Source organism: Gymnoscopelus microlampas, assembly GCF_963454915.1.
Source record: "Gymnoscopelus microlampas genome assembly, chromosome: 3".
NCBI classification, from domain to species: Eukaryota; Metazoa; Chordata; class Actinopteri; order Myctophiformes; family Myctophidae; genus Gymnoscopelus; species Gymnoscopelus microlampas.
This window is the reverse complement of record NC_139940.1, coordinates 34,215,922-34,232,058: the sequence shown is the minus strand read 5'-3', so window position 1 is coordinate 34,232,058 and position 16,137 is coordinate 34,215,922. Positions and strand designations below refer to the sequence as shown.

General features: G+C 41.3%; 1 protein-coding gene and 1 long non-coding RNA gene across 2 annotated transcripts in view; one reads left to right on the top strand and one right to left on the bottom strand.

Annotated features, from left to right (window-relative positions):
- Positions 1-16,137, top strand: part of LOC311039730 (CUB and sushi domain-containing protein 3-like) — a gene marked incomplete at its 5' end in the record, with an annotated part of 373,258 nt that overhangs the window by 100,748 nt on the left and 256,373 nt on the right. The window contains 4 exons of the mRNA XM_084049684.1: positions 2,112-2,215; positions 2,623-2,735; positions 3,023-3,205; positions 3,899-4,225. Coding sequence (XP_083905810.1) covers positions 2,112-2,215; positions 2,623-2,735; positions 3,023-3,205; positions 3,899-4,225 — 727 coding nt within the window. The remainder of the gene's footprint in view (positions 1-2,111; positions 2,216-2,622; positions 2,736-3,022; positions 3,206-3,898; positions 4,226-16,137) is intronic.
- On the bottom strand, positions 10,462-14,721 carry LOC311039746. Its single transcript, XR_014600198.1, has 6 exons — positions 14,643-14,721; positions 12,478-12,521; positions 12,196-12,326; positions 11,252-11,338; positions 11,096-11,157; positions 10,462-10,986 (listed from the first exon to the last, which is right to left on the bottom strand). It is a non-coding gene; the product is annotated as an uncharacterized lncRNA (long non-coding RNA).

Genomic DNA, 16,137 nt, shown 5'->3' with positions numbered 1-16,137 from the left:
AATGTTGTAATTACCTTAAGCTCAACAAGGTTATAGATGGTTGACTCTCCACTGTCATTAACATTAGAGCCTTAACATTAGCATTTGAGCAGGTTATTAACATGACTTAACATTGTACCATTTGTCAAATCAATACAGTTAACATATACAGTATATATATATACCTATAAAGTGATAGTGATAAAGTGAGGAGCTTAAATAAGAAAGGTTAAGTGAGTCATGCTCGTACAAACAAGGGTAGTAGTACCTCATTAGTTAGTATGGATGTACAGTAATTGTACTGTATCTCTTGTCTCTAAACACTTGAACCCTCACCTTTGAACATTAGAGTACATTCCCTCTGTGGAGCAGATCATTTATCCAGGCTTCTTGTGTATTTATTAATGAATATATCTACAGTATTTGATGAGGTTTTCCCAGGATGAATAAAGGTTAACTCTAATACATTATATGTCTGGATGGCTTAGGTTCACACTTCGTCATTCGTTTATTTTACATACGTCGCTGCATAGAAGTGATGGAAGCTCTCACTTCACTAGCAACCTCACCTGACTGCACTTATTGGCAGTTCTACCAGTTCTACAATATTCTCCGTTTATCTAATGGTACAGAAACGGAGAGAAATAACCGCTGAATGTTATTGGCTCATCCCCAAAGCCGAGAGGTCAAAGCTGAGCTTGTAATAGCCTTTGCATACGCACTCCTGCACTCTTCTACATCTGACTGGGTCCCGTACCATATAGACCCAGTCACTGTGACATCAATAAAGAGCAGTCATGCTAATAAAGAGTGCACATCCGACAAATGTTCATTCTGAAATCACAAGGACAGGCAAGTGCCATAGTCGACCACTGATGTGCCTCGCCTAGACAAACAAGCCATTGACTTGGCACTGAATCTGTCCATTAGTGTTATGATGGTAATTATGCTTAGGCGTGGATTGTAATGAGGTTGTTATACATGCATATTCTGTGGGTATTGTCCTCCCCATGGCCAGAGATCGTGGGATGCCAAAGATTAGGAGCTGGCGATCATCATTCGCTTTTGCTGGCATCAACACATGCAGATCAACAGATGTCTTTACAGCACCTCTGTTCGTCGCAGTTCCATATCACCAAAGAATAGGCAGAGATAACCGTTTCATTCTGCTTAGCACCATTTAGCACTGCATTTGTGTTATTTTATGTACATTTGACTCTTAATAAAGCTATTATATTTCATATAATATGAATATATGGCCAATAGTAATTCTGAAATTGTATCCCACCATGACTGCCTCTCCATATTTGATTTGTGCGAGTGAATGTGAAGTCATGCCAGTGGTGGTTATTCCTCTCTGGAGGTTGTTTGTGTCCTTTGTATGCGGGGGTGTTGAGGATTGATATGGAGTACAGTATGCTTTGCTGTCTGAGTTAGAAAAACAGATGCAGTATGGGTGGATTTGTGCTCAATGTTTGGCTCCCATTCTCTATCTATTCCACTCACGATTTGAGATTTACGGATAGTTTCTGCATAATTCATCAAATGAAAGTGCTTGCATGTATGTAAAATGCAGCCATTTGGATTATGAGATGAGGCAAATAAAGGTGGATGGGGTTTTATGTTATTGTCTGAGCTAAAGCGTTGTTCCCTATGCTGCCTGGTTGAAATATGTATAAGGTATTACATATTCTATCTACACAGACTTGCTTCCCTCACAGTTAAGCCGTCGCCAAAAACACCTGTCTCCAAGGGCAGTTTGTGAACATAAGCAGCTGTTTGTATGGAAGGAATTTAATGTGTACGCTGTAAATGCTGAATGGTTCAATCATACAGCTTGACAATCATTTGGAAAGACTGCTTATCCTATATGAGGTTTTACCCTATAATTTAGTAAAGGGGAGTAAATGTCAGTGAATGTGTCAATCAGAAAACGACATTTTATGAGTAGACTGTCTATTTCAATATAATAAAAATATTATATTGACATCTATGAGATACACATATATAGTCTATACACATATACTATACACGTCTATACACATCAAACATAATTATTATGTAACACGTACAATCTGCCGTATGCCTTCATAGTCAAGTGTTTTTGAATAGTGGCCTATATTTCATGACAGGTTATCCAGATCAACTTTGAGGAGTTTGATTTGGAGATTGGCTATGACTCCCTAACGATCGGAGATGGAGCGGAAGTAGGTGACTCAAAAACGATAATACAAGTGTAAGTATTGTGTCCATGAAACGTACAACTGAGTAAACCATGGTATGAAAAACAAAACAACACTCATAACACTGTCCTATAATGCAGCTCAGTATTATGTGCTTGTGGTTTGACCATTAAAATGCAAAGCAGATCAAGTGAATTTATACAACACTACAGTATATTGGAGCCCTTCTGTACCTAACTGAATTTTCTGATACATTAAATGATCAAATTTGGTGTAATCGGTATTTACACAGGGTCTTTAGATCTCCGTTTATTGCCAGTCAACGTGTAATCTTCATTAAAAGATTACTGCCGTGTGTATTGAGTTGATGTTTGATTAGTGACTTCTGCTGTGTATAGGCTTGACGTTTGATGGGGGACTTTTGACACCCGTATGTCTTTGCTTTGGCCCTTATCTGCAGACTGACAGGGAGTTTTGTCCCTGACCTGATTGTCAGCATGTCCCATCAAATGTGGCTTCATCTTCAGTCTGATGAGAGTGTGGGCTCAATCGGCTTCAAGATCAACTATAAAGGTAGACTGACTTAGGAAGCCGTACTGTCTCGCTCTGTGTCTGTGTCAATGTCTGATGACTGTCTGTGTCACAGCCAGTCAAGCAATAAGCTTTCACTCTGTCTGTCATTTCCACAATGTTTTGATCCAGGAGGACGCACAGACACAATCTTTACTTGGAGTTTTATAGATAATGATAATAGAAAATGTCAAAATGGTTGACTTAATCCTTAATTTACCTCTATTTCCCCTCCTTTCCTTCTCCCTGCCTCCTTCCCATCCTCTCTTCCATCCATCTCTCACTCACAGAAATTGACAAAGAGAGTTGTGGTGACCCCGGAACACCTCTGTATGGCTACCAAGACGGCAGTGGCTTTTTAAACGGTGATGTACTGCGATTTGAATGCCAGTTTGGATTTGAGCTGATCGGGGAGAGAATGATAACGTGCCAGAACAACAATCAGTGGTCCGCTAATATCCCCATCTGCATATGTGAGTTGAAAGCATATTTATTTCCCCCTTACTTGTTTCCCTGTGCCAAGAAATTAAACGATTAGTAAAGTTCACTATAACACGAGGGATTATTGTGTTGTTGAATGGGCTTTTAAAGACATTTATGTGTTTAAACAGACATCAACCCGATCTAAAACAGGAATATGATAACATATGGTTGTTGCATTATGTTTGGGTACATCTGTTCGAACACAAATCAGTTTACAGTACATATAACACAGCACAAAATGCGAAATCGAAAGAGAGGGAGTATTTGGTACGCTTGTTTTAAAATACCTTCTGTGATATATACCTGTAGAAAATACATTACCCATTTTCATAACAGATATCTATAGTTGTATTTCTGTAAAGTAGCAGTAGTACCCTTGGGGACGGTGTGTGGCTTTGCTGTGTGGACATATTTCTGTATTTCATTTACACCAACCCATCCACTCACTCTCTTGCCGTCTCATGAATCTCCAACTACTCAGCAGCACCCAGGAGAACACTGTTGTCTCCTAATTGCAGAGCTAGTTACTAAATGCTGAGTTTGTGCTCCACTGATTGTGTTAATGTATAATCCACAATATAGATTGTAATGTGACAGGTGAGAGTTGTTGCAAAATGAATTCCCTGATTGCACTATTAAATATTAAATATTGAATCTAATCTACTTCTGCCTCTCTCGGTCAGTCCCGTGCTTCTCCAACTTTACGGCGCCCATGGGCACGGTGTTGTCTCCCGACTACCCAGAAGGCTACGGCAATAACCTCAACTGTGTGTGGCTGATCATCTCCGAGCCCGGGTCCAGAATCCACCTGGCCTTCAATGACTTTGATCTTGAGCCACCGTATGACTTTCTTACTATCAAAGATGGCGACCAGTCAGGAGCCATGATGCTCGGCCGCTTCTCAGGGGCCGAGGTTCCTTCTCATCTGACGTCCAATAGCAACGTTCTGCAGTTGGAATTCCAGGCTGATCACTCCATGTCTGGGCGAGGGTTCAACATCACCTACAGCAGTGAGTAGTAGTAGTTTGAAAGAAATGGTTAATTCAATGCTTATTAACAACCAGTGTTGGAACTAACACGTTACAAAATATTACTGTAGTAACATAACTAGGTACGTTTTCCAGTTTGGTAAAGCTGTTACAATTACTGACATTTGAATGGTAACTTCATTTTTTACTTTAAGTGAAAATAGCCGACAACTTCAGAGAATGAAAAGTTGATCAGATTTTTATTATTACAAATCTGACTTCTACTCTTACACTAGCCCCCTCCTCTCGCTGCAGCTGCGGAGCAGCAACAGGACTACTCGCTCGGTGTTCAAAGTGTTGTGTTGTGTTTATTGTACCAAAAAAAGTAAGGTAGTTATGCTACAGATGCCTGTAGTTCTGATCGTCTGGAAATAATTCATCAATGGGTTGAAACAACCTTTTAAACCAGGTTTTTAGCCAGCCTGCCTGTGACTCCATGTTGAATATTAGACACGCGTTCATGATCGGGAACGCGCATGCTCGTTCAAGGTCACGTTGAGCTGTCTGCTCCAGTCTAAAGCCAAGGCCGAACTAAAAAGACATGGTTTCAATGTTGTTGTTGAAGACATTCCTATAGTATTTACTAGTTTTCATCATAGAGAGCTACAATAGATGAAAGTTGAGAGTTGTTGTCTCGTGCTGCAGTAACATGAAAATGTATACCTTAATTTTGAAGCAAAAGAGTAACGTAACTAGTTACTTTTATAATGCATAACTAAGTTACTTCTTGAGAGCAATATCTAGTAACTATAACAAGTAACTTGCCCAACACTGTACAGTTAATTGCTACTGAGATCAGTATTTTTCATTTGGCCTGTCCGACAAATCACGCTAGTCATGCATCACTTCTGGGATTTACCACTATGCGCCACTAGGGGCAGCAGCGATCTACAAAGCTCTCTGCCTTGCTACTTACTCACACACTGTATTCAGAGACAAGACAAGTGTATTTTGTTAGTTAGTTAGTTTGTTTGTTTGTTTATTTCGGCTTGGGTGGTGGGGCAAACATATTTGCGAGAGAGTATTTATTGGGCAATGTTGTAGGCGATTTAAACAGGCTGTCCTTTTCTTTTTGACTAAAGCCGTTGTCTGTTGTCTACAACATGTACGTTTTGTTGCCTCGGAATCATAGAATAATGGTTAATGGCCACGGCTGTAATACGTTTTCATGCCCGTTTACCAGATCAAATCTCATGCATAGCAGGCTGTTTAAACTTGTTAAGCTTAAAACTACCGCATGAGCCTCTGTTTTACATTATGTAGGCCTACTGTATCTTCATTAAGTATGGATGAGATCAGGGTAGGGATTGTTAGGTTGCTCATGTTAATTATGTGCTTATGTTATTTTAGGTTGCTGTTTAGTATAATACACTATCTGACCAAAGGTCAGTGAACACCCTTTCTAATTAGTCTTTCTAATTAGTGACCTTTGTTCCAGTGAATGGAAATATTAATGCTACAGCTACCATGACATTCTTGACCAGTGGTTCCTAACCTTTTTTCCATGGAGCCCCCTTTCTTACATCTGACATGCTGAGACCACTACACAATGCGTGCGTACACACACACACACACACACACACACACACACACACACACACACACACACACACACACACACACACACACACACACACACACACACACACACACACACACACACACACACACACACACACACACACACACACACACACACAACTATACTTGTGAGGGCTTGTAGATCTGCTGTTTTTGCTTTTTGTTTTATACTTTTTGATTATTATTACATTTTGGACAATTCTTTGACATTTAACACATTCCCTGCCAGAGTTTATTCATAAGGTACTCACCCACTGCCAGCGTTTTTGAGTTTTATAGCCTTTTGAACCGTTCACAAAAAAATTATATCCATTAAAATCCGCGATCGGATGGTGTTTATAAACAGCAACGACGGACGTACGAGCCCTCATAATGTTTACACTTTTTTTTCTTTTTCTTCTTCTGTGGTATCAGCGGCGAAAAGAGGCTTCAAACGTCATATCCGTTTGGCTGTGACGTGGCTGTGACGTTTCCCCACCGGCCATCTTAGATTAGCTTAGCCTCCGATCGGCTATCAGATCGTTTTTAAACACAAAGAGGATAACCGTTCGTCGATCAAAGAAAAGAAAATACAACCGGAGCTTACCATTCGTTTTTTAAACCGTGTGAAAACCATGATCTTTAGCCAAAACCAGGGAAAAACTGTTCAAGATAAAAAACGAACCGGAAACGGTTGTCGGAAATTTTCTCATAGGATGGGTCGGAAGCGTCATGGGGAAAAAAAAAAAATCAAGGATGGTACCAACATTTTTTTTTTCGTTATCAAACCACATTAAAAGGCGATCCCGAGATATCTCGGGATACGCAGGTAACGGGTGGATTTAATGTCCCGAGATATCTCGGGATTGGCAGTATATGTGTTAAGGACGTGCCCAAAATAGGGTTGCTAGGTTGAAAATAGATGAAAATAAGTGTGGACAACACTTCTCTGACCCCAGGTTGGTAAACACTGTTTTAGACCATTGGTTCTCAAAGTGGGGTCCCCCAAGGACCCCAGGAGGTACCAGGGGGTCCCCAGCTAAATGAGTTAATATAGCGTCACAATCATTTTAACCACTTTAACCATATTTTATACTTTGGCCATTATAATAGCAGATCTACAAGCTCATAGTGCCGCGCTATGAGCTTGTAGATCTGCTACTTTTAAAAAATCCCGGGCACAAAATGTTTTTGAGATGGGGGTCCGCAGCCCCCATCATCATTCACGATCATGAAAAAAAACATGAAACGATGATTGACATGAAAAAGTTTGAGATCCACTGTTCTAGACAATCATGTGGTTCCAAGTTTGTGGCTACAGTTTGCGGAAGGCTGTTTGCTCACCACAACACACCCCCATACAGAAATATTTTATTGAGATGACTGAGGGAGAACTTTACTGGCCTTCGCAAAGCTTTGACCTTAACCCTATCATACACCTTTGGGATTAATTTGAGCACTGAATGCGAGCCAGGCCTAATCTCCCAACATCAGTGTCTGACCTCATTAATGGTCTTGGCTGAATGATAACAAATTGCGCCAGAAATGTTCAAAGTAGTGAAAAGCCTTCTCAGAATTGTAGAGAATGTTATAGTAGCAAGGGGGGGGACTAACTCCATATCAGTGCCTGTAATTAGCTTCCCTTTATCCACAAGAGCTAATGAGCTCAGACACTGATGCTGGGCGATTAGGCCTGGCTCACATTTGGCGTTCCGAATTCATCCCAAAGGTGTTTGATAGGGTTAAGGTCAGAGCTCTGTGAAGGCCATCATCAGCAAACCATTTCTGTATGGGGTAACATGGGCGGGGGGACAGGGGACGGGGACGGTGGTTGGTTGCCTCCTGCAAATTCTTGCCACAAAATTGGGAACTTGACTTTTGGTATCACACTTTCACACACGCGGAAATGTGTTTTTGAAGACAGTCGAGACTAAAGGCCAGACCGCACCAATGCAACTAGTCGCAACTCCTTGCAACAAAACAGTTTTAAGACTATTCCACACCAATGCAACTTGCAGATGCAATTGGGGATAATGGTTACAAGTAGTTGTTGCAAGGAGTTGCATTGGTGTGGACTGGCCTAATTAGTTAACATTCACTAGCAGCTTGAACAATGCAATACATTTATGTTTGAAGATATGGTTCTATGCAGAAGCCCCCCCTTTTTATCCTTCAGGATAAAGCAGTGGTCATGCAATGCCCCCCCCCCCCCCATCAGCTGTCAGCTGATGTTTAGTTGCTCAGCTGAGCCATCAACTGACTATAATATGTCATACAGAGATAGGAGCTTGAATAAGTGGCCTGCCTGAACTAATGCTGTGATCAATTTGATATAAATGGGGACATGGCGAGGTCATTTATCCTACTATCCTATCATACTATAAAATGAAGAAAACTCTGTTTGCTTGTCGGCCCATCATTCTGTCCTCATCCATTTCTCTCCTCAGTAGGTTCACCAATCAATCTGAAATTGCACATGGGCATTGACTATTGGCAATTTGGCATTCGGGGACTATGTGATACCATGCCTATATTTTCTGCCCATACTGTATAATGGAGATCTCTTATGTCATCAGTATGTCCATATGTGGGCATATCGGTGGTTCTGGACAACCGGATCTCCACATGACTATATATGGGCGTATAGGTTGGATCGGCGATTCTGGATAACCGCGCCTACCTAACTGACTCGACTCCCTCAGGTTGCCTGTGACGCACGCACACCGAGTTTGAAGTCGGTCCGTTGGACGTTTCTCGAGATACGTGAACTACAGAGACACACGCACAGACGGTGACACATTTATAGTAGGATATGTACACAGTGTTGCACCCTTTTTTAGCGTTTTAAAGGAGAGATCCGCACATTTTAAGTGTTATCATTGATGTGTCGCTAATCACTCACCAACATTGAAAGGGACGTTGAGTTATTCCCAGAGAGTCCCCTTCGTCCAGTCTAACGACCCCCTCCGTTGGCATAATGGGAGCCCGTGGAAGGCTTAAATTCGCCTAATATAACAGATGCAAAGTTAGTTTTTTCTCTACTCCTGCTCATTGTTGAGTGTCATGATACTCAAACATGCACTGAATGTCGCAAACGAGCCACCGTACGCTCAGAACGAGATGACGCAGGTTGTTTCTTCCATGGAACCTGGCGTCTATGGAAAAACAAGCAACCTGCGTCGTCTCGTTCTGCACTAATGGTCGCTCGTTCGCGACATTCAGTGCATGTTTGAGTATCATGACACTCAACAATGAGCAGGAGTAGAGAAAAAACTAACTTTGCATCTGTTATATTAGGCGAATTTCAGCCTTCCACGGGCTCCCATTATGCCAACGGAGGGGGTCGTTAGACTGGACGAAGGGGACTCTCTGGGAATAACTCAACGTCCCTTTCAATGTTGGTGAGTGATTAGCGACACATCAAAGATAACACTTAAAATGTGCGGATCTCTCCTTTAATTAACTACACTGTAAATTAAATGTTTTATGGTCATGGTTTATCAGGACGCTGGTTGGCTTGATTCTAGACTTAAAACTCTTCATATACGGATTTTTGGAAACGTCTGGGGTGAACAAATGTGAAATTCTCTTCCGGAATCAATGCCTAAAAGTGGGCAGCCACTGAATGTTGAGCTCTATTAGTAGTGTGCTGTACCTGGGTGCAGTGCTTTTGCGACTGAATTTTCTCTGTGACATCTATAAAGGTCTACACTGCAAAAAATGGCCAAATTAAAACAAGCAAAATATTTTTAAATTGAGACATATTTCTTTATATCAAGCAAAAAAAACTGCCAATGGGGTAAGCATTTTTTTCTATACTAGAATTCTTAAAACTAGAAACAAAGTCTAGCCACTGAAAGAGCATACTGGTGCTTAAAACTAGACAAAAATGCCTACATCTAAAGCAAGTTCTGCTTAATACAAGCAATGAATACTTTGTTATTTAAGAAAGATATGCTTAAATGTGGTATTTTTGTTCTCTTTATTAAGCCGATTCTGAGGATTTTTTCCTTAAATCTGAGAATAATAATAAGCCCCAAAACTCTTACAATAAGAAGCAATTCCTTCAAAATAATAGAATGAAAAGTCTTAAATTAAGACACCAGAAGCATTCTTATTTTCAGCATTTATTTTCTTTTATGAAGCAGCTCAGGCCCACATGCTATAAAATAGTGGTTCTCAAAGTGGGGTCCACGCAGGGACCCCCAGGAGTCCATGAAAGGATTTGAGGAGGTCCTGCTGAACATTTGTTGACATAGCCTCAATGTCAGTTTTACTACTTTAACCCATGATATAATTTTAACAACCCAAATTGTGTATGGGGAGGCCCAGCGGCACAGATTATTTTCAGAGGGGGGTCCAAAGCCAAATATTAATTTGGGGATCCTGGACTGGAATAAGTTTGAGAACCACTGCAAAGTTGGGCAGGGGGAGGACTTCACACTTTACACAGCAGACACTCAAGTCTGGACACTCAACTGGAAACATTCAATTCTAAAAACCATCCAGCGTGACAATACAATGTATATATAAAGTGCTTTGAGGGAGAGGCATAACTGATCCTTACTTCACAGGGTCCATCAGTTGAAGAATAATTGTTACCAAGACGTCTTGGCGGTAATAAAGCAGTACCAAGCTCTGTCGGTGACTAACCTGAGTAATCAACTAACCGTATTACAGCAACATCAAGGAACTGAACTGGTGGCGTTTGGTCTTTTTCTATGAGTCATGTTCCACTTGGGGTATGTGAGGTGAACGGTGTAATCACTCGCCATGAGATACATCATGCTGGCATAGGTGTCCTCTTTTGGGGGGAGCACGGTGGCGCAGTTGGTAGTGCTGTCGCCTCACAGCTAGAAGGTCCTGGGTTCGATTCCCGCAGTTGATGCTGTGGGCGTGTCCTCTCCTCCGAGTCATCAGTGCCCACCCCCTAGGTGGGGTTGGCGAAGGGGCCTTTCTGTGTGGAGTTTGCATGTTCTCCCCGTGTCTCCTAGGGTAGGTACCCTCACAAAAACATGTAGTAATCCTGGTCACAATACTGCCTCCCCCTGGATAAAAAAGGTGTCATCTTTTGGGAAGGTCAATACAGGCATGGCTCCAATGGCATGTGCAGATGGTTTCACAGACGGCAGGGCTGAGTGGAGTGGTCTTGCCTGAAGAAAGGTGTTGGGGTCTTCTGCAGACTGACACAAACACAAACAGAAAAAACAAAAAAATATCACAAAAATGTATGCGTTGCATTCTGAATCTTATAGTCAAATATGAAAATTGCCATATATGCACATTTCTTACCTCAAGGATGTGAGCAGAGCATGTATGTCCTAACTTCATGTGGTGGAGACATGTCAGGCGGGCTGCAAAGTTAAAAACATTAATTTACAGCAGCCAGTTATTTAAACAAGCGTATACTTTCATGAGATACTCCGTCAGAAACAGTAATTACTGTACCTTTGTCCAGCTGCTTAAGGTCCCACAGCGGATCACTTTGGGTACAAAGTAGGAGTTCCGTCAATCGAGGATTCGTCAGAGTTCATCCTATGACACAGACAGATAAAGAGAGAGAGCAGGTCAGTTCACATTCCTCCAACGAGGATCTACCGGTGTTCATCCATAACTAGAGAGAGATCACAGAGAGACAACATTTTTGTGCCATCAGGATACAAAAAAATCACAAACACATAACATAAATACAAAATACATACAAACTGGAAAAGGCCACCAGTCATGATTCAAGAGGCATCACATTACATTGTATGCACAGAACTGAGATGGGGCCTGTTTGTTCAGGAGTCCTATACTTGTAGGGACAAATGATCTTGAAGCCCTAGCCTGCAACATTGGCACTGTGTACCGTCGTCCTGATGGTAAAAGGTGGTATTGACTGTATAACGGGTGCGTTCTATCCCAAGCAATAGCTCTCCCCTTCCTAAGCACCCGGGTCTCATACATTGCTGCTATACTCTCATGTCGTACCCCAGCTATCTTGCTGGATACATTGATGATTTTATGGAGTTTGTTCTTATTAACCAATGATAGTGAGCCATACCAGGAAACAAAACAGAAAGTCAGTGCACTCTCCACGAAGGATCGATGGAAGAGCACCATTACACTTTTTTGCACATTATACTGTCTCAGTCTGTGCATAAAATGCAGCCTCTGCTGACCTTTCTTATAGATGGCATTAGTGTAGGAATTCCATGTCAGCTTGGAATCAATCGTTGTACCCAAATACTTGTATTCGTCAACAGTCGCCACCCCATCCCCATCAATAACTATTTGCTGGTGTGCATCATGAGCACTAGTCCTACAATAAAATATACTTAGTGTTCTTAATATTCAACTGACTGAAGGAAGCACATGCAGGCCTACTTCAAAGGAATACATTTGCTTACATGTTCCAGTTCTCTGAAGCAGGGGTCAATGAGTCAATGAAGGCCCATCTGGGTTGTTATTCAAGGTCCAAGACCTGGGAAACATCCTTCTTGTTGGGTCTGGTCTTAGGCTCTCAGTTGACTCTGCCAGACTGCCAGAAAACAAAACAAAAATAAACAATTACAATTTAAAAGTGTAACCTGGCATTACGTTTCTAATAGCAGAAACTGAAGTGTGTCAGATGTTTGTCATTTGTCTGCCAGGTATCAGTGGTGTGTTAACATGAGTAGTAGCTTACTCACTTAGCTCCACTGGCTGCATATCTGTCCTGCAACATTGTAGTGCTCTATGAGGTAAGGGATAAAAGGATAATATACATTAGAAACAATGTTTGGTAATGTCTAGACGCCAATTAGAAATAACTAAGTAATAGTAAAAAAAGGAATTAAACAAATAACCACTGGCAACCACTGGCATAAATGAGTCTAGACAAGACAGTAGCAAAGGGCCTTGCAGTCAAGACAAACAGCCAAATATACAAACAACATAAGCCACAATCTATAATACAAATTACTACTACTAATAATAATAATAGTCTGTTTTCAACCTGGTGTCCCTATTTTGGACAACATTCTCAATAATGGCCAGCCTACACCCTCACAACGTGCCACTGTCTAACCCTACCGCATTAATTGTTGGTACAATGATAATTCGGGACCCCCAGGGGTCCTCGAGGGAGATCCAGGGGGTACCGAGCTAAATGATGGATAGTTAGGAACCAAATTGACCCTTATGGCTTATGGTTAAATTAACATAGATTTTACAATATAAATTGGGGTCCCGGAGATAGAAATGCCATTAAATAGGGGTCCGTAGCCTAATGCATGTCAAACTGGGGGTCCTTGAAATTAAAAGAATCACTGCTAGAGACGTAAAAATCTTCTCTTATGGGACTCCCTAGCTGGCATATCTTTTCAAATGGGGGTCCGCGGGCTTGTGAAAATAGCAGATCTACAAGCTCACAATCGCGAGGCGTTGTGATGTGAGCTTGTAGATCTTCTATTTTCACAATGTGCGCCTATTTCTTAGGTAATATTTGACAATGTGGCCAATGTTTGACCATGTTTTGTAGTATTGTTTGTTGTGTGTCCATTTATATTTTAGAGCAGTGGTTTTCAACCTTTTTCGCATCAAGGACCCCCAAATTGACAAATATTAGCCCTGGGACCCCCATTTGAAAATATATGCCAGGGACTCAACCATTTAGATTTTTTAGGGGGTCCCAATCTACACTGTATCACCATCATCAGTGTTCATTTAACTCTGAGAGTGTACAAATGGAACCAAATGGACCCTAACGGGTCCATTTGGTTCCATTTGTACACTCAGAGTTACAGACATATAAGGGTCAATTTGGTTGCTAACTATTCATTTGCCTGGGGACCCCCTGGAACCCCCTCAAGGACCACTGGTGGTCCCCGGACCACTGGTTGAAAGCCCCTGTTTTAGAGGGATTAAAAAGGTCTTATAAATTCTTAAGTTGTCTCTTTATAAATGTGCAGATACCCTGTATAGTGTATGCACTTACACTGTATGTTGGTTTGTTTACTGTTGAGTGAGAAAAACATTAAGATAATCTTCTTGGGACCCCCAGTTTGGTAACCACTGCCCTAGGCCAGTTTAGCTTTTCTAACCCACAGGGGTGCAACATTTAATTGAATACATTTATTATAAATAATATTCTTATAAAAGCGATTTTCTGAACATCTACAAGATCACAAAGCCTGTTGTCAGCTTGTAGATGAACATTTTTTAAACAACACAGTTGTATGACAAACATAAAATATGGCTAAAGTAAAGTAGTAAATAGATGCTTTAAACCAGAGGTCTTCAACGTTTTCCAAAGACCCCTAGCTGAGAGAGAGATGGAGCAGGGACCCCCTCTATATTGTATAAAATTGTATTTCAGATTAAACTTTTTTTTCAACTTGGTCTGCTCTTTTTACCCCCTCTAGACCAAACCTTTTTGCCAAAAATAGCCGATCTACAAGCTCACTGTGAGCTTGTAGATCTGCTATTTTTCTAGATCTGCTATTTTTGGTTACCCTCAGAAAAGGGATGCTAGGGTTCAAGTGGTTAATGTAAAAAATAAATATATAACACACACACAGATTTGGCGGCCCCTGGGTAGTAACTCTGAGGACCCCCTGTTGAAGACCCCTGCTTTAAACATCACTTGGATACAATAATATTGTAATTGTGTGTAAATACGTTTGTACCGAACACTAGTTTCAACATGGCGGAGTCCAGCGGGCCGTGTCTCTGGGGTAAACAAAGAAGGACGAGAGTCCCTCGCTAACTTCGCTAAATAAATCGATGACATAAACTTAAGCAACAAAAGTATGAGGAATATGACAAAAGACAACGTTTGCTAAATATATAGTATATACAGTGAACGTTAACTTACCTTAGCATAACAACTCTGAATGAATGAACGGAGCAGACTAGAGCTGCAGAAAAACAACAAGACCGTTCTTCTCTTCCTGATTCTTACGCGCGCTTCTCCAGTGATGAACTGCGCATGTGTAGTGCGGTCAGTGTTGCCAGATTCTGTGAGAGAAACAAGCAACCAGGTCTAGGAAAACCAGCCCAAAACCAGCCCAAAAGAAGCGACTATGGGCAACATGAGCACTTTAACACATACATCAGCTATTTGAAAATAGCAGATCTACAAGCTCACAACGCGTCGCGATGCGACGCGTTGTGAGCTTGTAGATCGGCTATTTTCAAATAAAATCTTGCAGGGAAATTATAATGAGCAGATCTGGCAACCCTGAGTGCGGTTCTAGGTTTGGGCGGATACGGAAACGGTGCATGGTATACGCCCCGTATACCATTCAAAGCCCTTTGAATTGTATACAGGATACAGTCATAGAGTTAGGAGGATGCAGTAGACAGACCCTACATCTGATTGGACTGAACAGGAGCGAGGCTTTCCCCATTGATTATAATGAAAATTCAGACAATACAGCCTTACTTAGCAGGACCAAAAGCACACACACAAAACGTGATGTTAGAATACACTTGTGTAAAGTGATGTCCAAAAATAAATACACTTAAAAGGGATATTTCACTTTCAAAAAAACTTTCTGTCATTTTATCATCTACTCAGGCCTTTGTGAACCACCCAGACAGTTTTTAAGTTGCTTGATTCATTATTTAGATATTTGATATTCATTTTATCAGACACGCCCCTTTCCTATACAAACCCATTGTAACTTCAAACTCCATTTTAACCATGTTATATTAATCAAAAACACCCGTCCTTGGTTCTGGTGACTCATCCTGCCCTCTTAATGCGTGAGGGGGCCGTGTTTTTCCGATTACTTTTTTCATTTATTTTATTAAAATTTTTTATTGTACTTTATTTTTTTAATTTTCAAAAAAAATATTAAAAATACATACCGTATGTCCCTGTGTGAGGAAAGTTATATGGGCGCGTCCGGGCTGAAGAGCTGATAAATAATCTGTTGTCCGATTGTGTCAGCGCCCCCTAGTGGCCAAATTATTCAAGAAGCCCAATAACCCTAATTTTCAGAACCACATGTTTGTGTGTGAGGAAAGTTATATGGACGTGTCCGGGGTGAAGAGCTGATCAATAATACGTTGTCCGTTTGTTTCAGCGCCCCCTAAGGGCCGAGATAATAGTGAAAACCTGTTTGAAAGGAGTAAAAACAAAATTGGACACCTGTTTCTGGGTCAGCGCGTCGCCCCGAACGCGCCCATATAACTCTCCTCGGACACGGCCTTACCATTCTCCTTAATTGGCTAGGGTCAAATGTCAAGTTATTACGCGCAATAAAGCGATATATCTCGAAATCGATGCATTTTTAGAATCCACCTTTCGGATATGTTGTACAGCTCGCCAAGGCGCACGTGTGGATGTCTTGTTTGTCCCGGTA